General features: G+C 42.1%; 2 protein-coding genes across 3 annotated transcripts in view; one reads left to right on the top strand and one right to left on the bottom strand.

Moving 5' to 3' along the window:
• The window catches only part of LOC123962871 (pecanex-like protein 1), a 37,087-nt gene extending 20,928 nt beyond the window's left edge, over window positions 1-16,159 (top strand). For both annotated transcript variants that reach the window (XM_046039318.1, XM_046039317.1), the window contains exons 17-36: window positions 775-866; window positions 1,006-1,115; window positions 1,778-1,883; window positions 1,988-2,080; window positions 2,203-2,353; window positions 3,224-3,368; window positions 3,705-3,882; window positions 4,297-4,405; window positions 4,743-4,872; window positions 4,982-5,040; window positions 5,136-5,351; window positions 5,880-6,133; window positions 6,506-6,736; window positions 7,586-7,689; window positions 7,803-7,950; window positions 8,043-8,273; window positions 8,436-8,710; window positions 8,805-8,974; window positions 9,158-9,564; window positions 12,124-16,159. In XM_046039318.1, the coding sequence (XP_045895274.1) occupies window positions 775-866; window positions 1,006-1,115; window positions 1,778-1,883; window positions 1,988-2,080; window positions 2,203-2,353; window positions 3,224-3,368; window positions 3,705-3,882; window positions 4,297-4,405; window positions 4,743-4,872; window positions 4,982-5,040; window positions 5,136-5,351; window positions 5,880-6,133; window positions 6,506-6,736; window positions 7,586-7,689; window positions 7,803-7,950; window positions 8,043-8,273; window positions 8,436-8,710; window positions 8,805-8,974; window positions 9,158-9,564; window positions 12,124-12,282 (3,368 nt within the window). In that variant the 3' untranslated portion in view covers window positions 12,283-16,159. The remainder of the gene's footprint in view (window positions 1-774; window positions 867-1,005; window positions 1,116-1,777; window positions 1,884-1,987; window positions 2,081-2,202; window positions 2,354-3,223; window positions 3,369-3,704; window positions 3,883-4,296; window positions 4,406-4,742; window positions 4,873-4,981; window positions 5,041-5,135; window positions 5,352-5,879; window positions 6,134-6,505; window positions 6,737-7,585; window positions 7,690-7,802; window positions 7,951-8,042; window positions 8,274-8,435; window positions 8,711-8,804; window positions 8,975-9,157; window positions 9,565-12,123) is intronic.
• Window positions 16,160-16,186: 27 nt separating this feature from the next.
• zgc:165604 (uncharacterized protein LOC792578 homolog) lies at window positions 16,187-20,830 on the bottom strand. Its single transcript, XM_046040812.1, has 7 exons — window positions 20,767-20,830; window positions 19,659-19,813; window positions 19,306-19,372; window positions 18,976-19,107; window positions 18,083-18,238; window positions 16,596-16,718; window positions 16,187-16,508 (listed from the first exon to the last, which is right to left on the bottom strand). Exons 1-7 carry the CDS (start codon window positions 20,828-20,830, stop codon window positions 16,309-16,311), a joined length of 897 nt encoding a protein of 298 aa, XP_045896768.1. The 3' UTR covers window positions 16,187-16,308.
• Between the last annotated feature and the right edge of the window lie 233 nt (window positions 20,831-21,063).

Here is a 21,063-nt window from a genome sequence, read left to right as displayed (position 1 = left end):
ACACACACACACACACACACACACACACACACACACACACACACACACACACACCCACCTCTTGTTATTGTCTTGTAATCATGCCTTGTCTTTTTGTCTGTAATTTAACAGGGCCATAACTGGGTCATTGTGTACAGTCGGCCAGTCTACTTCTGCTTGTGTTGTATGATGATCTGGATCTTTGACCTATCTGGGCGCTCTGGCAGCCTGCATCCCGTCTCTCTCTATGGTGTCACCTTCTTCTCTGCACACTTCCTGCTCTGTGTCAGGGATATGCTCGTTGGTTAGTTTTGATACAAGACTCTTTACATTATTATTGTACTAGCTGTCCAGAACACCTCAACAATTTATGTATTTGATATTTGAGTGGCAGTTTAACAAGAGATCAGCCATAAATAGTAATACATGTGGATTAGTAGTTATAAAGTGGTTATTTTCTGCTTATCTTATGCTCTATATTTGTTATATATTCATTTTTTAGGCCTTTAAACACTTTTATCTCTTTTGTCCAACAGTGTTTGCCTTGTGTTTCCCGGTCATTTTCCTGTTTGGGTTGCTACCTCAGGTCAACACGTTTGTGATGTGTCTGCTGGAGCAGATCGACATGCACATTTTTGGTGGAACTGGTGAGAGCATGTCTTCACAGACAGCAATATGTTTCCTTTCCAGGAAATTGGCAAAGTGTGATAGTGTCTTCAATCTGTCAGTTTAGAAACTGCACGTGATCGTTTGTGTTTAGGTTCTTCCTGATCTTCTATCTGTCTCTTTCCTCAGCCACTACCAGCCCCCTCTCATCTCTGTTCAGCCTCATACGCAGCATATTGGTTGCTGCTCTCCTTTATGGATTTTGCCTCGGTGCTATCAATGTAAGTGGAACAGAGACACTCTACATGAAAGTAGATGCGTTTTGGTGTGGTATTTCTGTATCAAATATTCTGATCAGTATCGCTGTGGATAGGCCTTAATTTAATGTATTGTTTTTATTTGTTGTTTTTTCCACATTAGGCACCGTGGGGGGATGCCCATGTGCCAGTACTGTTCTCTGTATTTTGTGGCCTACTCCTGGCCTTATCCTACCACCTCAGCCGCCAAAGCAGCGATCCTACCATCCTGTGGTCAGTATTTTGTGTTTCATATTGACCATACTGGCCTTAGACATCATTGAAAATCCTGTTTTTATATCTATGATAGAATGACCGTTAACATTTACAGGTAGCCGCACACCTGAAGAAGCTACAAGCCTCAACATAAAATACAGCTGTCTATATAAGCCACATAACAGGCTGCGTTTAGTCACACTATATTTGTGTCACTGCAACCTGAAGCGTAATTTTAGGCTTCATGTCAGTTTTATTTCATTTTACAACCATAACTACAAATTGTAGTCTAGTCTTCCAACCATTCAAAGCACTTTACACCCAGTTCACACATTCATAAACTGGTGGCAGTGCAGTTGGCCATGCAAGGTGCCAACTGAACATCTCCATGAAACTAACATTCACACACTGATGGCACAGCCATTGGGAGCAATTTGAGGTTCAGTATCTTGCTCAAGGACACTTCGACATGCAGACTGGAGGAGACGGGGATCGAACCAGCCGCATGTGCTGCCAAAATGCAAACTAAACACAGACGTTTGCCTAAACGCATCCTGTGTAGACACAGACTGACACTGCTGACAAACTGCTTTCATTATGCAGCCTGTGTTGACTTTGACCTCAGCTTTTTGATGTAGCTCTCACTTTTCCTTTTTGTATGTTTTTACCACTTACGTCAGGTCACTGGTCCGGTCTAAATTATTCCCAGAGTTGGAGAACCGAATACCAGAAGAACCCCCTGTGGAGATCAAGGACCCTCTTCCTGAGAAGCTGCATAACTCTGTGGTAAAGATCACCGCTTGCTTGCCTGCCCAGACTGCAGTGGGACAGTTTCACTTTTGACTTCATGGAGTCATTAATTTTAAAATCTTCTCACTGTCTCTTTGTAGAAAGAGATTCTTCATTCAGACCTCGTCATGTGTCCCCTAATGGCTGTGATTACCTTCGCCATCAGTGCCAGCACAGTTTTCATCGCTCTTCAAGTTAGTCTGAGCAGTGTTTCTCATCTTGTTCTTCCAACACATTTCTCAGAGGATTTTAGTGAAAAGATGTCCACAGATATTTTTTTTATTCTAAATTTCCTCTTTTTGCTCTTGATCCGCAGCCTGCTCTTAGCTTTGTCTTGTATATCCTGGCCGGAGTTGTAGGGTTCATTACACACTATCTCCTGCCTCAGCTCCGCAAGCAGCTGCCATGGTTCTGCCTGGCTCACCCTGTGCTCCGCTCCAGAGAGTACAGTCAGTTTGAGGTCCGAGGTGAGTGTCTGATTAATCTTGTATCTTTGTTCACATACACAGAAACATGCATGTGGAAGTATCTTAAAAGTGTGAGAAGAAAACCTCATATATCAACCATTGGAGCGTTATACAGTCCCCTCAAAGTATTGGAACAGTAAGGCAAATTCCTTTGTTTTTGTTGTTCACTGAAGACATTTGGGTTTAAGATCAAAAGATGAGTATGAGACAAGAGTTCAGAATTTCAGCTTTCATTTCCTGGTATTCACATCTAGATGTGTTAAACAACTTAGGACATACCACCCTTTGTTTGAACCCACCCATTTTTCAAGTGAGCAAAAGTAATGGAACAAATAATCTTAAAGTAAATAACATTTAATATTTGGTGGCATAACCCTTGCTTGCAATAACTGCCTTAAGCCTGCGACCCATCGACATCACCAAACTGTAGCATTCTTCATTTGTGATGCTATTACCCAATTAGTTTCAAAGCATTTCTCCGTAAATTGCCAGACAAAATGTTTCTGAACACTTCTGAATTCATTCTGCTGCTACCATCATCAATAAATATTACTGAGCCTGTTCAGAAGCAGCCATGCACGCCCAAGCCATGACATTACCTCCACCATGCTTCACAGATGAGCTTGTATGCTTCGGATCATAAGCAGTTCCTTTCTTTCTCCACACTTTGGCCTTTCCATCACTTTGGTAGAGATTAATCTCGGTCTCATCAGTCCATAAGATTGTGTTCTAGAACTTTTGCGGCTCATCTCTGAACTTCTTTGGCTTTCCATGGCGTTGGAAAGCTTTAGGGGCAGAAAGCGAGAGTTTGGACATGCAGCTCTCCTCAACAAGTGTGTATAAGATTGTTTTGCTTTCTGTGTGCCCCAGATGCTGCTCAGTTGATGTGGTTTGAGAAGCTGTATGCGTGGCTTCAGTGTGTGGAGAAATATTTCATCTACCCGGCTGTGGTTCTTAACTCCCTAACAACAGAAGCTCGAACTGTGGGCCAGAACCATAAAGAGCTGGACATCTAGTAAGCTTCTCCTCATTATGTCTCCATACTATGTCACATCCATACTTTATACTGTTCTCCATCTCTGCTCCCCGGGGAAATGTACTGTTAGCAGTGTGTGTTGGAACCCGTAGAACATAAAATTAGTAGACACGCTGAACCCTCCCCAAGTGTATTGCTTTATCTCTCCAACCCATAGACCAGCCAGTATGTATAGTAGTATGCGTAAAGGTGAATATATTCTCAGTTCAACTGTAGCACAGCTGCTTGCATCTGGGTTTGGAGATCTCAGGTCATTCCTTACACTATGTATATATGTGACTGATTTCCTCTCCGTCTCTTTCTCGACCCTTTCAGCAGCCGAGCTCTCTTCATCTCAGTAGCAGGCATGAAGTTGCTGCGTTCGTCCTTCTGCGCTCCGTCGCAGCAGTACGTCACGCTGTGCTTCACCACGCTCTTCTTCCACTTTGACTATCCGCACTTCTCTGAGACCTTCCTGATCGACTACTACTTCATGTCCATTCTCTTCAGCAAGGTTAGGCCGCACATCCTGTTGGCTCAGAAATGGTTGCAAATGTTATTAAATAAGAATATAATATAATAATATAAATAGCAATTTATTGCACATTTTGACTGTGTAATGTTAAAGAGGAACTTAACACCTGGCTGAAAACACAGAATTTTACTGCCCCCTCCGGTTAAAAGACCATACCCAGCCACACTGATGGACGTGGTTAGGTGTGGCAGTGTGCTACAGTGTTGTAACACTCAACAGTGATGTCACAGGGTCCATTGGAGGTTGGCAAAGACAACATATTCAGGGGGTGTTAGGTTGCTCTTTAATCTCTCTCTCTATCCAACACTACGTTGTCTATGCAGTCGTATGAATACAGGTGGCAATGCGTTTTTCTGGGCGGGGAGTTTATGTATTTGTTCTGTGAATTGTCAGATGTGGGACCTGCTGTACAAGCTGCGCTTCGTGTTGACTTACATCGCCCCCTGGCAGATCACCTGGGGCTCAGCCTTCCACGCCTTCGCTCAACCCTTTGCCGTGCCCCGTATCCTTCAGTTTGTTTGATTTTTCTGTCAAATGTTGCAATTTACTGTATAATACAGTCTGATACAACAACAGCACAAACCATAGCATCAAAATACAACACAGACTCTACATACACTGAACATTATAAACCAGTATTTGTTTCAGGGTTGTTGTATTAAGTTGCATTATTGTACGAGTGTTGCCGTTATTGTGTCCGTGCTCCTTTACCTGGTATGTATATTTCCACAATAAGTCACCAGGACTCTGCATGTTACAAGTACTAAAGACCTATAACTGTAATTTTTTAATTTGTTTGTTTTTTGTCAATGCGATATCCTTAACTCATGTTACTTCAGACTCTGCTGTACTTTTTGTCCAGGCCATCTTCTCCGCCATCTTCTCCACCCCTCTCAATCCTGTCCTAGGCAGTGCTGTGTTCGTCACCTCTTACACCAGACCTGTAAAATTCTGGGAGCGAGACTACAAGTATGTTTTTGGAAGAAAAAAAATCTGTGCAAATGTAAATTAACGTTTCCTAAAGTTCAAATCCAAAGTATTTCCAACCAGTTCTGATACTAGTTTGTCATGTTTGCAGCACCAAACGCGTCGATCATTCCAACACCAGACTTGCCACTCAGTTAGACCGCAACCCAGGTATGCCATAATAGTCTCTCACCATCTAATTATCAATTTTTGACTTGCATTTTTTTTGTTCTGTAGCTATGGTGATGCCCTTCTCTTTTCTTAAGGTGCCGATGACAACAACCTGAACTCTATTTTCTACGAGCACCTGACGCGCTCTCTGCAGCACAGCCTGTGCGGAGACCTGCTCCTCGGCCGCTGGGGCAATTACACCACCGGCGACTGCTTCATCCTCGCATCAGACTACCTCAATGCTCTGGTGCACATCATTGAGATCGGCAACGGCCTGGTCACCTTCCAGCTGAGGGGTCTTGAGTTTAGAGGTCAGCAGCAGAGGAAGATGGGGGCTGACAGTGTTTGGAGCTTGTAGCTCAGTTTCAGTTTTTTACCTGTGTTCTCACAGAATAGCATTTATTTATAGAGATCAGGCCCCTGTAGCTCAGCCAATCGTGTTTATGTAAAAAGTGGCAGCTGACAAGGTCAAGCTACTGTGCACTTAAAAATATTGCTTCAAAATCTGCCTCTGTACCATATTTGTTTTGTATTTTTATTGAATATTACTTTTTGTGCCAATTCTTCAAGTATATTTTTACTTTTAACAGTTTCGTGGCTGCAGGTTTATTTTAACGTTGTTCAGGACTAAGAAATATAGATGTTGTGCGTCACTCTCTAAAGAGGTTGTCACTAAAGCCAATAAGCAGCTTTATTTGAATTTGTATGCCCTCACAAAGTATGTCAATTCTTAAAGTCTTGTATTAAGTCCAGTTAAATGATGGAACATTATTTTACTGTCCCTAATATGTCACAGATTGACACTTTATAGCTATATGATTCTCACCGGCTTCACACAGGTACCTACTGTCAGCAGAGGGAGGTAGAGGCCATCACCGAGGGAGTAGAGGAGGACGAGGGCTGCTGCTGCTGCGAACCTGGTCACTTTCCCCACATGCTGTCATTCAATGCTGCCTTTGGACAGCGCTGGCTGGCTTGGGAGGTGGCCGCCACCAAGTACGTACTAGAAGGCTACAGCATCAGTGACAACAACGCAGCCTCCATGCTGCAAGTATTCGACCTCCGTAAGATCCTCATCACATACTATGTCAAGGTAAGACGTTGATCATTGTTCTTACATCATGCCTCTTTTTTTAGACTCCCAATAATATTTTATAAGCTGACTGTTCTGTATGTCTACACTTGGTCTAGAAATGTTTGTTTACATGTCCCATTGCTGTTATTGCCTGTTCACATTGCCTTTACATAATACTGTAGCCTGGTAGAGTTCAGGGCAGGGTGTGAGCAATCACAGTAGGACTGGACAAGAAAAAAATCCAATAGCAATGTGAAATGTGCATATACACTTTGATTCCCACCCTGTCATGCACTCAGGACTGAAATGACTGAAATTGTGGCCTGAGATCTTGATGTTAAATGCTTGATATTTGAATCATTTGGATCCGGTGTTTGTCCCCTTAAACAGAGCATCATCTACTATGTGAGTCGATCTTCGAAGCTGGAAGAGTGGCTAACCAATGATACGGTTCAGGATGCTCTACGGCCTTGTCTTGGGCCCAACTATGTAGACAGTGACCCTACCTTCAACCTGAACATCGATGAGGACTATGACCACAGGGCCTCCGGCATCACCACCTCCTCATTCTGCATGGTTTACCTGGACTGGATTCAGTATTGCAACAGCAGGCGTCAAACGGTGAGACTCTCCACAGCATTTGCACTAGAATCCCACATGGATCGGGGGTGTTTTTGTTATGTTCATTCAGTATTGTTCACTCAATCAGCAAAGGTTGAGCTCAGTTAACACACAACTACCCAGGTGGAAACACACCAATCAGAAGCTTCAATAGATAGATAAAAGGTCAAGAGACAGTTCATTCAGGTTTGGAACAGTGGATCTAGCGAAATTTGAAGGAAGTGGTAGAGGACACTGAAGAGGAGAAGGAGGAAACACAGTATGGAGAGGAGTAAGAGGTGAAGGAAGAGGAACAGAAGTAGTTGGAGGAGGAGATGGGATAGGAGGAAGATGAGGAGGAGGTGGAGGAGGTAGAGGGAGGAGGAGTAGATGCAGAAGGAGGTGGAGAACGATAATCTCTGGCCTGTCCCAGACCAAAGACAGGACACTAGGGCAGAAAATTTGTTGTTTGGTGTGTTGTACTGTACAGTACACTAAGGAATAAAAAGTGTGTGCAAATGTACATTTATTTCTTTTGTGTTCATCGTGTAAAAAAGTTTTTGAGTGAGAGAACCACAAGCAACATAACTAATAACCTATTTTTGTAATATTGTTTTATATTTATCTTACGTGTGTGTGTGTTTTGAGGCAAAGTTTGGTTTTTCAGCAACATTGAATGGTTTTGAGTAGCTTAATTTTGACCTGGAAAATAGGATGTTTGAGGTATTGGGTGAGGATTTGTGTTTAGAGTTTCAATAAAAAGAGGCCTCATTTCAATAAATGTGTTTAAGAAATTGACAACAAAAAGTCAAGTTAAAGTCAAAGTTACAATATTTTATTATTCATCCCAACTACTCTTTTGTGTTGTAGCCGGTGACTTGTGAAAGAGATTCTCCACTTGTCAACCTCTGTTTTGGGCTCTGTATCCTGGGAAGAAGAGCTCTGGGCACAGCCTCCCACAGCATGTCTGCAAGGTAGGAACCCCCGGCCACATTACCATGTCTGTCACTGTGGCTGATGCCACCTGTCACTACCCATTTATATGCCAGCAATATGCAAGAGTTATTTTTGTTTTTCTGTTTGGCAGCTTAGAGCCGTTTCTCTATGGCCTCCATGCTCTCTTCAAGGGAGACTTTCGCATCACATCTCCCAGGGATGAATGGGTGTTTGCAGATATGGACCTGCTTAATCGAGTTGTGGCACCGGGAGTGCGGATGTCCCTCAAATTGCATCAGGTAGCATTTCTCACAGAAGAATAAAAGCTAGCCTCTAGTCTCTTTTGTCTCTGAACTGAGACCAACCGTACTGAAATCTGCGTTTCTTCCAGGACCACTTTACATCTCCAGATGAGTATGAGGATCCTACAGTTCTGTACGACGCCATCACTGCCAACGAGGAGAAGATGTTGATATCTCACGAGGGTGACCCTGTGTGGCGCAGCGCTATTCTAGCAAACATGCCTTCACTGCTGGCACTGCGCCACATCATGGATGACGGCAGCGACGAGTACAAGATCATCATGCTTAATAAGAGGTTCCTCAGCTTCAGAGTCATCAAGGTCACTTCCTGTTTATCACTTGGTCTTGTTATCTCTGGCTTATTAAGTTGATTTTTGTTGCATTAGTTTGTTGCTTATTTTTCTCTGAAATTCAGTTCATGTACAGGATGATTTGCCCAGAACCCTTGAACCAGCTGTTAATATTCCTGCTGCCCCCTACAGGTGAACAGAGAGTGTGTGCGTGGGCTGTGGGCGGGGCAACAGCAGGAGCTGGTTTTCCTGCGCAATCGTAACCCAGAGCGTGGCAGCATTCAAAATGCCAAACAGGCCCTGAGGAATATGATTAACTCCTCGTGCGACCAGCCCATCGGCTACCCCATCTACGTGTCCCCTCTCACCACCTCATACGCTGGGGGGCACAGCCAGCTCCGGTCTGTGTGGGGAGGACCTGTCAGCCCACACAACATTTACACCTGGCTCATCAGCAGCTGGGACAGGTACATGGTCTAAACTTCATGTGATAGATGTCCACAAAAGTCTTTTAGCAACAGAGAAGTTAGTGTGAACACCTTAATACATGTCTGTCTGCAGGTTACAGAAGGGGTGTGGCGCTGGCTGTAACAGCGGAGGAAACATTGAGGACTCAGACTGTGGAGGTGGCTCCACCTCCATCTCCACCAACCCAGCCGTTCACACCACCCAGAGTACACCAGCCTCCAGCCTTCCCCAGCCGCACATCACCACTGTGCAGCCCTCGATGGGTACGACCTGAAACTGTTGTAGTACAGGCAGATCACTGTGGTACTGTTTAGAAAGTTGACCAAAAAAAAACGAGATGGTGTAAATTTGTTAGAAACAGTTCATGCCTTGCCTTACTGCAAGCCTTTTTGACATTTTTAATAAAGTAAAACTGACTAAATGAAATGGCTTTTCTTGCATTTCAGGTACAGACAACCCTGTAGGTCCAACCCAGAGCTGGCCTCACCACCCCCAACCTCTCCCATTAGCCCTGCTCAGCCAATCTGAGGGCAGGATGGAGGCGGGACTGTTCACATCCCTACAGCGCACTTCCTCCATCCAGGGCCTCCTGGGTCAACAACTGTCCAGCTCCCAGCTGTCCTTCAGTAGCTCTGTTGTTCCACCTCCTCTGCCAGGCCCAGAGCGCTTCTGCCCGGCGAGTCTTCTGGAGAACTCGGGGCACAGGTCAGGCCAGCGGGCTGGCCTCGGGCAGGGCAGCGGACTACACTATGAGAGCCACTTTGGCAAGTGGAGTTTTTCAGGCAGAAAGGGCTTTAACGGACCAGCTGCAGTGGAGGGAGAAGGAGTTACAGTACAGACCATACGCACACAGGTGAGGAAGTGTCCTTTACTATTCAATCATGTGTAACTTTAGGCAGGGAAATGTCCACCCCATAGAACACAACAGAAAAGGTCCATCTAGATACCAATTTTGGCCTCAACTATACCTAAGAGCACCATTAATCCAAGTTCAGCTCACATTTTGGCCTGTATCTTAACACCTTTCACATATCATCTCAATCCCTTGAGTTCCAACAAGAAAAATCCAACAATTATAGTTCATTCAGAGACGGTTTTTGTCAAAACCCTGTTTTTGCTTCTTGTCCAACAAAGAAAATCTAGCTTCACAGTATACAAAAGGAAGCGTCTCAGAGATGTGGAGTTACAGCGATTAGTCAACCATTTTTATAATCTATTAATTCTTAATCTAAATATCATAAATCTCAGGTTCTAGCTTCTTAAATTTGAATTTCGATGTTGACGGTAGCTGAGTATATTTTTATTTCTAGTAGCTTAAGTTATTTCTTCTTTAACCATTTTAATTCTACTTCATTTGCCACCTTTATTTTTAGTGTTTATTCACTAGCCTCCGTGAATCTGCTCTTCATCGCTTCAGTTCTGTTTTCCTCACACACCTACACCTCTGTTGCAAACACAGCGGCTTACCCTAGCTCTTTGTTTTTCTGTCTCCCTCTATGTGTCTGCCCTGTTGACTTTCTCCATCAGCAGTGGGTTATGTTTTATAAAGTCGCCAAATGATCTAGAACTCGTGATTTCCACCGCCAAATCCGTAGCCCATCGAAACCGAAACTAACGTGGTACTCAATGACAACTGCACCGGTGTGTTCACTGTTCTTTACCCGGTCTGTGATAGTAAAATGTCCACTGTAATATATAGCATCTTTCTCTCTGTTTCTCTGTAAAATGCTAAAATGGGTCGCCAAATTTACGTGGGAGGCTGTTAATATACCGGGGTGACCCCGTCCAAGTAAAGCCTATGTGTGTGGGGAAACACTGATTAATCAAGTAACTAAGAAATGCCAGAACTGTATGTAAAGCTTTGTACCTGTATGAATGACACCAAACATGATTTGCTTTTGTTTGGACCCTGATACTGCTTCTTGCTACAGTATGTGGGAGTTTTTTTAGAGCCCAACTAATTAACTGGGATTTTTAAGAAAAATACCGATTTCGATATTTGAAGCTTTTAAAATCCGATATGCCGATATTCTTTTTTTTCTCCTTTCTTTTCTGAAACACACAACATAAACAAAGATTATCCCTAATATTTTTTGTAATGAGACCTCACCAATATAACAAAATGCTAAACAAAAGTACAACACAAGTTACTACTACTAATGAACATTAATGGAAATAGTGTATGTAACCTATTGTGTTCAACACTAATGTACTAGTACTAACAATAATACCATATATTACTCGTCATTATAATTATATTACATTTTAATGATAATCAGGGCTCTCCTACATAGGCAATATATTTTTGTCATGCAGAAGTTATGAACTTGTGTATATAATCTGCCAAAATGACTATTTTCAATATTGCATTTTAACATTAGTTTATCCCTTTACCAGCACACTTTCATTGTAGCCAAAGCTACAAGAATATTTCAACCACCATCTATGATATAGTGACCTAGAGGAAACGCTCCCCTTGAATGCATCTAATACTACATGACTGTCTACAAGGAGTAACTGCAACTCAGTTTTCACAGTAGTAACTACAGTAACTAACAACAGACAAGCGGCATGCAGATATATTTAGAATACATTAAACACTATAGTTTAACCACTCATTAATGTTAGCGCCCTTCTGCTGATAAACGTGGCATTAGCTAGCTTTCTGGGAAATCTAATTTAGCAATGGGCAGCTTTAGGCTAGCTACTATAAGTGATGTTAGAAAATATTTAGAAGTGATGAACTAGTGAGAACTGAGAGGACCGTTCACTAGAACTGCCCCACTGTTTCAGAAATAAATCTACAATCAACTTTGTCGACAGCGTAGCCTCCACCAATCACCTACTGTAAAATTAAACATACTGCTGTGACCCGGGAGGAAGCCAGGAGAGGGCAATGAAAAACAGGCGGGTTAGCAAGTCATGAATGTGACAAATGACCAACTCACTGGTAACGTCCGTTCCTGTTTCTGCATGCTCTGGTAGACTCCGGTCAGCTGATTGTTTTGTTTAGTGTTGCCACAGTCTTTTTAACAGAGGAGCAGCAGAGTGCCCTCTCATGGGCAAACTATGCTAACAATAGTGACCTGAGTGAAGGATTCGACTCCCCATTTCTTTTTTAATAGTCATAGATACTGTTACAAACGCCGATACTGATTTATTTGCAATTAGCTCATATCGGCTGATAATATCTGCACAACAATAAATCTGTTGGGCTTAAAGACAATCTTACCCTTTATTGTTGCTAAGCCACATTAGGGGGGCTTTTTGCCTGTTTGGTCAGTGGTGACATGTTGATGATAAATAGATACCCAGATCTACTTAATTGTTTTTTTATGGTTCTGACAAATAGTTGTGTTTTTCAATGGAAGTGCAGATTTTTAGATTTCTTTTATAAATCTGTCTTTTACAGCCTACCCCTCCTGCACCCCTACAAGAGGCCAGTCTGACGCACACCCTGGATCCTCTGGGAGCCACTCAGACGATGGATCCACTCCTGCTGACTGCAGGGGACCCCCCCACCCCCCGGGAGGAATCCACAGAGCTGCCTTTACTTGAGCACCTGCGCTGAGTCTGCACTGGGAGAAACCCCAAGTGACATTCTCTGCAGTGAAAGCACACCGCGGTCTGATCTGGGCCGGGTCGGACTAGACTCATTCCAGCCTTCGGGACTCATTCCATCAATCCTCCTTTGTCTAACTCAGTGCAACCATGATTTGTGAATCCTCTAATGGCCCGCTGCAATACCGGGTAGATTTGGTTATACACACACCACCCCTCTCCTTCTCAGCCAAAGGAGTTAAACATCTGATAGCATGCTGAGCTGATTCACGTCAGATCATGAAATGATTTCCGCAAACCGGTTTATTCCAAAGTCAGTTTTCATCATTAGTCATAAGGCCTGATGATGTATTTTTCTTTCTGACAAAGGCACTCGGTGTCTCTATGGACGACCTTTTGGTTGGAACAGTAGTGACAGGCCAGAAAGGCCAGTGCAATTATAAGGGATGTTTTGCTTGAGGATTGGTTATTTTTCTATACTGGATAATAGAGGATTGCCTCTGACTTTGTCTCACTTGACATCTGTAGCAGCAGGGGGGGTTTTTGTTTTGGTTTTTGCATAACCAATTAAAAAAAGATCCTATAGTATGTTGCTGTATGTGCAGGTGAAGGATATGTGGAAACCATTATAAGCCTTGTTTTGTTTTTCCCCATTTTATAATCTTCAGTGGACCTACCGTTAAGTGTCAGACAATATTGACAAATTTCAGGAGCCTCCACTTCTTCATCTTCCCTGAACATTATACATATTCAACAAGAAAAGAAAAAAACACATCCCACAAAAATTGTCATCTTCGTCCTCTGACCTATTTTCTACAGAGGTGCCTGACAACATCAACAGTTCTGTTTTTGAGTACGTTTCGGGGGAGGGCGGGGGGAACTCCCTTCTATCCCAGCCAACATGTGGTGCTTTTACCGCAAGTTTACAGTCTATTTAGGCCTGGACACAAGTCCTGAATCTGACTAGCAACACAGAGATGTGGGATGACTTCGGACAGATCTGGTGCCCGTAGATCAGCATCAAGCGGAGGGTGAATCCAATCTGAAAATTGTGTTGATCACAAACCTGCAAACCTGGAGTGTCAGAACTAAAAGCCTTTTTTGGGTAAGTGGAATGTCCTTTTTTTGTTTTTACTTGAAGAATCACAAGTTCCTCAGTGTTGTGCTGCACTGAGTTTGTTTTCTTTGGATGACCGATCAACGACGCCCTCTCTGATCAGATCCACTCAGCTCATGACTTTCTCAATAGCAGGGACCCAGGCTGCTTTGTGTGGGGAGCTCTTGTTTTCTTTGCCTGCAGTTTGGCCCCTCCTGTTACTATACTACTGCTCCTGCATCTCCTGCTACTACTAATATACCCACTACTACTGCTGTTTCTACACCAGTTAAATCCAGCGTTTTAGTTGGAAAAATAACAAAGTTGAATACATACTGAAAGCAAAGGTGGAATATTTATTTGATTAATATTGTCTTACAGATATCTTTAACAGGGTTTGTCAATATGGTGTGCTGATGTATGAAATTGGAAATCTGCCTTCTGTCAACTGTACCCACCCCTCCCTCAACTTATTTGATGTTATCACATTTGTATCATCTCACCAATGGCTGTTTTTCTTTCTTTTTTTTGAAGTGAACATAACTGGAAGTATTCCTGAGAAGTCACTTTAAGTTGGTTTCTTTCCCGCTCTTGCACTCTTCGTGTTCCACCAGTATGAAACACCGATAGAGGGTTAATGTAGATCCTGTAACACAAAAAAAAGAAGCTGGCAGTCGGAGCAAATTCGGCCCCAAATGTTTCCCCCAGGTCCAGCAGTTTTGTCCCTATGTTCCCATTTGTCTGCTGTGGTTGAACGATTCTGAAATAATTATCGCATTAACAGATAGTTTTCTCACCAAATAATCTCTCAGAAGCTGCATTCCCCTGTAGGAAACTTGAAAGGAGGCCAGTGTTCTCAGGGTCTATATAAGGGAAAGAAATGAGGCCTCTGGGATGACTTTTTGTCCAAAGGGAGAAAACTGAAGGGTCACGGTTATGAGGCAGGTGGAATAGTGGGTCACACTGATGTTACAAATGCCCCCTTTTTTACAACATTTTACTTTCTCTGGGTTAAAATATTTTGTGCATGCTGTTAAAACCACATTTGTTGAATCACTCTGGCGCTTGTTTTTTTTTTTCCTACTTTCAGATCCTTACAGCATCTGAACAAGGGGGACACACTCCATACAAAGCTTGTCTTTTTGTTTTTCCTGTGAATGAAAAAAAAAATCTTTAGCAGCTCAGATTTGTTTCAGTCTAAGCTGTGAAGAAGCTAACACAGGTGAAAAGTGCTTCAGTATCCCTCAAAACACGTCAGTAACTCCCTCGACTCAGGAAAAACAGAGACTTTCTGATCAGTGCTGTTTTCTGTTTTTCTTTTCTCCTCATTCATCTTGTTTCCAAAGCAACAGGGAGTAATATTGTATTTTTTTTTTTGTTGGGGTTTTTTCTTTGCTGGGAGTGAGGAAAGCACAAGCTCACGGACAGACCTGGGTGTCAATTTAAAAAGGGATTTCTTAATCTCTGAAATTATGTACAGCATGTTTCGTATATAAATATATATTTAAAATATAAATCTATTTTATTATTATTGGATTTTGGGTTCTTGTACATTTAAGACACTATGTTGAGGGGAGGGACTCTTGTGTTTACCCATCAGAGGGGTGAGCTGAGTGGAGAGAGGCACTCTTCACATTGAAATGTGCAGTTTGGGAAGAATGAATTAATACTTCTTTTGCACAAAATGTATCATACACCATCCCACTTTATCGTTTTTATTGTTTTAGTTATTTTGGGAGAGGGGTCTTTTATTTAAGAACTTTAAGTCAATGTTAAATGTTCTGTACAGTTTTTTTATGTGATTTTTTTTTTTTTTTTTCCCCTCCTATTTAAATTAAAGATTTTTGTGTCTTTGTTTGCAAATACACTGCTGTGAGTGATTTCATTTTACTTTTACTTTGTCCCCTTGTGGGTGTTTTTTGTCCGAGGAATCTTGAGACTTTGCCTTAATTTGTACTTTGAAACCTTTAAATGATAATGTTTAACATCCTACAGTAGTGCAATAGTGCTGTATACTTATTCAGTAGTTTTATGCTGTGGATCTGCTAAACAGGAGGGATAAAAGCTGGTTAAAAGCCAGAGTCATAGTGAACTTGTGAATTGCATTTAACAAGCTTGCAGACATCCAAACTTAGTAGTACTGGGGAAAGCAATGCCGTGATGGCAGAAATGTACAGATAAACTGTAACTATTCATATCTGTAGAGGTCAGATGAAACAAACTGTACCTGTTGGCCGCTGCAGCAGTCAATGTTTTTTCCTCTCCCAAGGCAGAGTGATGTCTCTCCTCTTTTCAGTCTTGACACTGAGCTCTTATTATGCACCGCTGCACATCAGGCTGATTCTTTGGGTCATCATCCTAATGCTTCAGCTTACCAGCCTCAAGCGCCTTCCTGGTCTGCGGCGTCTTTTTCTCTCTGGTCTGTATGTGTCAAGTGGGCTGCATTACTTGTGATGAACACCGTTGACATCCAGAGTGAGCTTGTCTGAATAGGTATTTTATTACAGATCTGATATGTAAAAGCAACACTAGTGAAGATGATTATTTTTGTGTTGTAAGACTTGATGAATTCAAAGTTGAGGATCAGGTTTTAGGGTTTAATGTGAAGGCTTTAGTACTGACATTTGGTATCCGGATATTGAAAGGAACGATGGAGGGAAAGATTGTCTTTAAGTGCATTTCTGATCATTAAAGTCAGGGGATCCTGGGTGCCCTGTTTTAATCATGTAGGTTTAATGGGGAAAAGATTGACACTAGATTGTTGTAAATAAAATACCAAACCTACTGAAAACATGGGCATTTATTTCAAAACGTATGATGTTGTACAGAGATACAGTAGTATACAGGGAGGCTGTCTAGACGTAAAAATCCAGTCTTTTGTTTGATACCGGGGTTGGAGCTTTTCTTTTTTTTTTTTCTTTTCCTGTGGATGTTGAAAAATCAAACAAAGGAGCGCTTCATCAGAGACGGAGTATACCGGATCTCATTGTAACACTCCTCCTCCTCTTTCCCCTCCCTCCACCTCCCGTCCTGTCCCGTGCGATGGAGCCACAGCACGAGTGCCAGCAGCGCCAGCAGCACCAGACTCATGGACAACGTCAGCAGCACACCCTGCAGTATGCCCGAGGACCTGTCTGGGGCTGCGGAGGAAGACAAAAACATTAAAATCATGCTGGTGGCTGTAGTGAAAAGTGGCAGAGAGGATTATGGGTGGACAAAGCGCTCACCGCTGTAGATGGACAGGTTGACATAGCAGTTCTCTTTTCCTAGGAGGTTAGCGGCAGAGCAGCGATACAGGCCGGATGTCTGAGATGACACATTGACAATTTGGACGGAGCCTGACAGATGCCCTGAGCGCGTGAGAGAGAGAGAGGAGGAGGGGGGGGGGGGCAAAGTATGAGCATAATGATTTATTTCAAATGCTTAAAGGAGCACTCGACTGATTTTACACATGAAGTTTGGTTTTACTCTTGACGAGGAGTCCTACGCAACCTTTGACAACCGTAGTTTAAAGTATTTTGTGGCTCTGGAGAAGCTTTGCAAAGGAACAGCCTGACATAGTGATGTCATCAGGGTTAGCTTGACTTTGGGCTTGAGACTAAAACTTTTTTATTTAACTGAATACAATGTAAGGTGGGGTTTGAAAGATGTGGGCAATTAAGAGGCAGGAGGGAGGGGTCAGATGAAAGATGCTGTGCAGTTGCATTATGGGAAGTGTAGGATAGCCTACAGCTTTTTTTTGTAATGTAAGGGTTCAGAGTGTAAGATTTAGTGGCATCTAGCGGTGAAGTTGCAAATAGCAACCAACTGTCCAGTCTACCACTGCCCCCTACCCCTACAAAGAGTGTAGGACAGCTACGGTGGCTCGACACAGCACAAAAGGTGTCTCTTCTGAGACAGCAGAGAGTAGCCAATCAAGAAATGAGGTTTCTTTAGGTATATAAGAAATTATTATAATATAATATATAATATTATTGTGACTTGGCCACTGACAGATAACATGGAAAATGTAAGCCAAGAGTGTGAAACACTGTCACTGTTTCTGCACCACAAACCACATAATACATAGACGGTTTATACAAACATAACTGTTTATTATGTAAGGTCTTTATACACCACTGAAAACATAGTTATGGATCTTGTATTGCATTTCTGTCAATAGAGCCTCAGAAATATTACACACTGGACCTTTAATCCATACTAGAGACTAAAAGTCAGGGTATCTCGGATTCTGCTGCTTCGATTATAACAATGTTTTTTCTTTTTAAATGGAGTCTCTTGGAGTACCCCAACTTTATGGGAGTGATGAAGAACCGCTTTTGCAGTCTTCTGGACACACACTTTAAAATACTTACATTCCCAATATCGCCCATGAATTTTTCCTCAAGTAGCTCCAGTTTTGATTGTCACTAAATCAGCTTCACCACACTAAAATTTAGTAAGACTATACAATGCAACAAAATTTCCCCTGCACTATTGAATTCAATATGTCTTACATAATAACTGATGATAATGATTCTGCCAAAGAATTGTTTGGTTTGATTACAAACACGTTATTTAATGTACAGGAGCCCTGTGTGTGAGTGAGTGAGTGGGCAGTATTACTAATATCCCCATAACATAAATCATTACATTTTAGAGTGTAAGTGAAATTAATGTCCTGGAAGTGATGAAAACACAACTTTGTGTGTGTGTGTGCGCGCGTGACACTGACCCTCCATGTTGATGGGAAGTGCAATTTCCTCTGGATTCAGTTTATCCCAACGGATCTCCGGAGTGGGGACACCCTCTGCTACTGAGCAAGACAGCGTGACACTTCCTCCCATATCAATATCTCCATCCCACTGGCACACAGGCAGCGAGGGTGGTGCTGCAAAAAAAAAATCTGATTAATTTTTAAAAGGATGGAGTGCAGTGGAACTCTTAGAAATAGATGTAAGCATTTAAGTGTGTGTCGAGACAGCTTGTTTTGCGTATTTCTTCAGGAAATGCCTTGTTAAATGTTCCACTGCACATCAGACTTGGAACTGGCATTTCAGTTAGCTCATTACAAATGTAAACACAACATAACAAGTTGAGAGGTTGAGGTTGATGGAAATGTCATTAGTGTTTTTGAGTATTCAAGCATTGCTAAAATAAAAATGATTTGCAGTAGAGAAAAGGTTGAGGGATAACCAAAGTATTTACAATTCATCTTGAGAGGAACATGAACGCGTGTACCAAATTCTACAGAGAAAACTGTTGTTGAGGCAGTTCGCTCAGAACCACAAATATCAAACTCATCGTGGCACCACGAATGTCTGTACAGAATTTCAATCCATCAAATAGTTGTTGAGATTTTTCCGTCTGGACCAACATTATCCTGATTAGAGCTACGCTGCTAGCATGGCTAAAACCAACTTGTTTGGCCCCTCTATTTGTCCTACAAAAAATGCACACCAGTAATGGCAAATATGGTTGGGATTACACCAAATATCAGTATCGGACTGGAAAAATACATAGCTGCATCCCTAACTCACAGCATATTAAATGATGATTTCTTCAAGCATGTACGTGCCATTGAACTGGTTTACTCTAGTAGAACTGGACAATGTGTGATACGCTTACCCAGGACACTAAGCTCCAGTTCTCCAATGCCAGGATCTGCCGTCTCTGGTGGGTTATTAACCATGCAGCGGTAAATACCAGCATCTGACACACGTGTGTCATTCAGGACGATGTCTGCACTCCATGGAATACCTGCAGTTGGTTTACATTAAATAATGTTTTTGTCCCGTCTTCACTTATATATTTATCCTTAAGGACGTTTTGAATAAACAACAGATTTATTTGTATAGCTAAAAAGGTAAAGTATTAAATATCATTTTAAAGAACTGTCATTGAGAAGCAAATAAAAAAACACCACAATTCAGATAAAAAGGGTTTCACTGGTCATACCTGTAAAACCCACCCTGCCAATGAGAGCTGGGTCTTCAATCACCTGTCCATGGTCATACACAATCACCTGGAAATGACATCATCCATTAATAAGTTGTTTCAGACCATAAAAATATGGACAGACTTGTGTTTTATTGAAGGGATTCTTCTGTGTGTGTGTGTGTATAAATAAACTTTCTCACAAAACACTTGTTATTCACATTGCAGCAGATTCAGACTTTCAGCTCAAACACCCATAGAAGTTCAAATGAAATACCTGATATACTCATGAAATATCTGATCACTTTGCCTGCAGCTTGTTGTTGAGAGACCTTCTTAGGGGCGTCTGTGTGTGTTTGTGTTGGGATTCAGACCTGTATTGGGATTTCTGGACTTGAGAAGGGAGCCAGAGTCCAGATGACGTTGAGTCTGGAGAGGGGGCTGGAGGTGAAGAAGGAGCAGGGCAGGATGACAAAATCCCCTCGAACCACGTTGAGGTTGGATTCCCTCATGGTTACCCGGAGTGCAGCTGTGTCGGAAAACAAGGCAGGTTGGGATAAACAAAAATGAGACACATGATACAAGAGGCCTTTCAGTTTGGAGGAGGTATTTCTTAATTTCCTTCATGTTTTATTGTTGCTTTTAACTTCCCTTGTTTTCCTGTTCACATGCAGACTACTGCACTCCTCCCTCTCCTGCTTCATTACTGAAATAATGACACCCCCTCCCACACACACACTCTCCTCATCCCCAGGCCTTTTGTGTGTGGGAGGGGGGGGAATTCAGCGTGCATATTAGTTGTTAATTACACTTGACAGCTTTGAGGGTGAGCCAAACTGAACTGAGTGGAACAACAGCCCACTTCACTGGGATGTGTTCATGAAAAAATAGTCAGTTCACGACATTGTCTCCATGTGTAGCTCACCAGTTTCTAAAATGTCTCTCTTTGTAGAGTCTTTCAAATTAAGACACTCAATATGTCAAACATAGGCTTTGTTAAAAAAGGGTTGCTTTTCTTATACAATTGAAACCCTTTGTGTGCACAATCTTTCATTTCTAGTTGGAAATTGTTTTTGACAAAGTTTTAAAATTATAATTTACAACAAACACTTTTAATATGTTTTGTGAAACGTCACAGTCAATCATATCTTTCAGAATATTCAAGGGTTCAAACTCAGGTACAAACTTATGTTAGTCCATTTTTAATTCTACATTCTCAGTACTGTGGGTCTACACGCCACCCTCAAGACCACACTAGATTATTAGGGTCTGTTAAACCTATAATATTTACAACAGAAAAACAAAAATAACAAACACACAATTCATTTTCCAACCACCAAAATCCCTGTAAAGAGGTATAGAAAAGAAGATCCCTTTAAAACACTTGAAGCTAATAGCAGTGTGTTCAAAGTGACCAATATTTCTCATCCTGTCTTACCAAATTTGTGTCAAAGCTTAAAGACAGTAGACGGGCCCACTCACCATTCTCCAGAGCGGTGAGACACACACACAGGGTCAAGAGCATCCGTCTCCCAGAAGAACCCATAGCTGAGAGGAAACACAGAGAGGCAGCCCTCTCTTCCCCCTGTATACAAGCTGGTGGCCAAATAATCAGGCATGCATGATTAATCTATTGAGTGATACAACCAACCCCACCCTCCTTTATTTTCACTCTCAGTCACTTTAATTTTCACCTCTCATCATCTGTTTGTTCAACTAAAGTGACTGCAGGAAGATTTTTTTATGAAGTCCTATTAATTGTCCAAACCCACTAGCTAT

Source organism: Micropterus dolomieu, linkage group LG23 (genome assembly GCF_021292245.1).
Source record: "Micropterus dolomieu isolate WLL.071019.BEF.003 ecotype Adirondacks linkage group LG23, ASM2129224v1, whole genome shotgun sequence".
Lineage (NCBI taxonomy): Eukaryota > Metazoa > Chordata > Actinopteri > Centrarchiformes > Centrarchidae > Micropterus > Micropterus dolomieu.
Note: the sequence above shows the minus strand (reverse complement) of the source record. Positions and strands in the feature narration are given on the sequence as shown.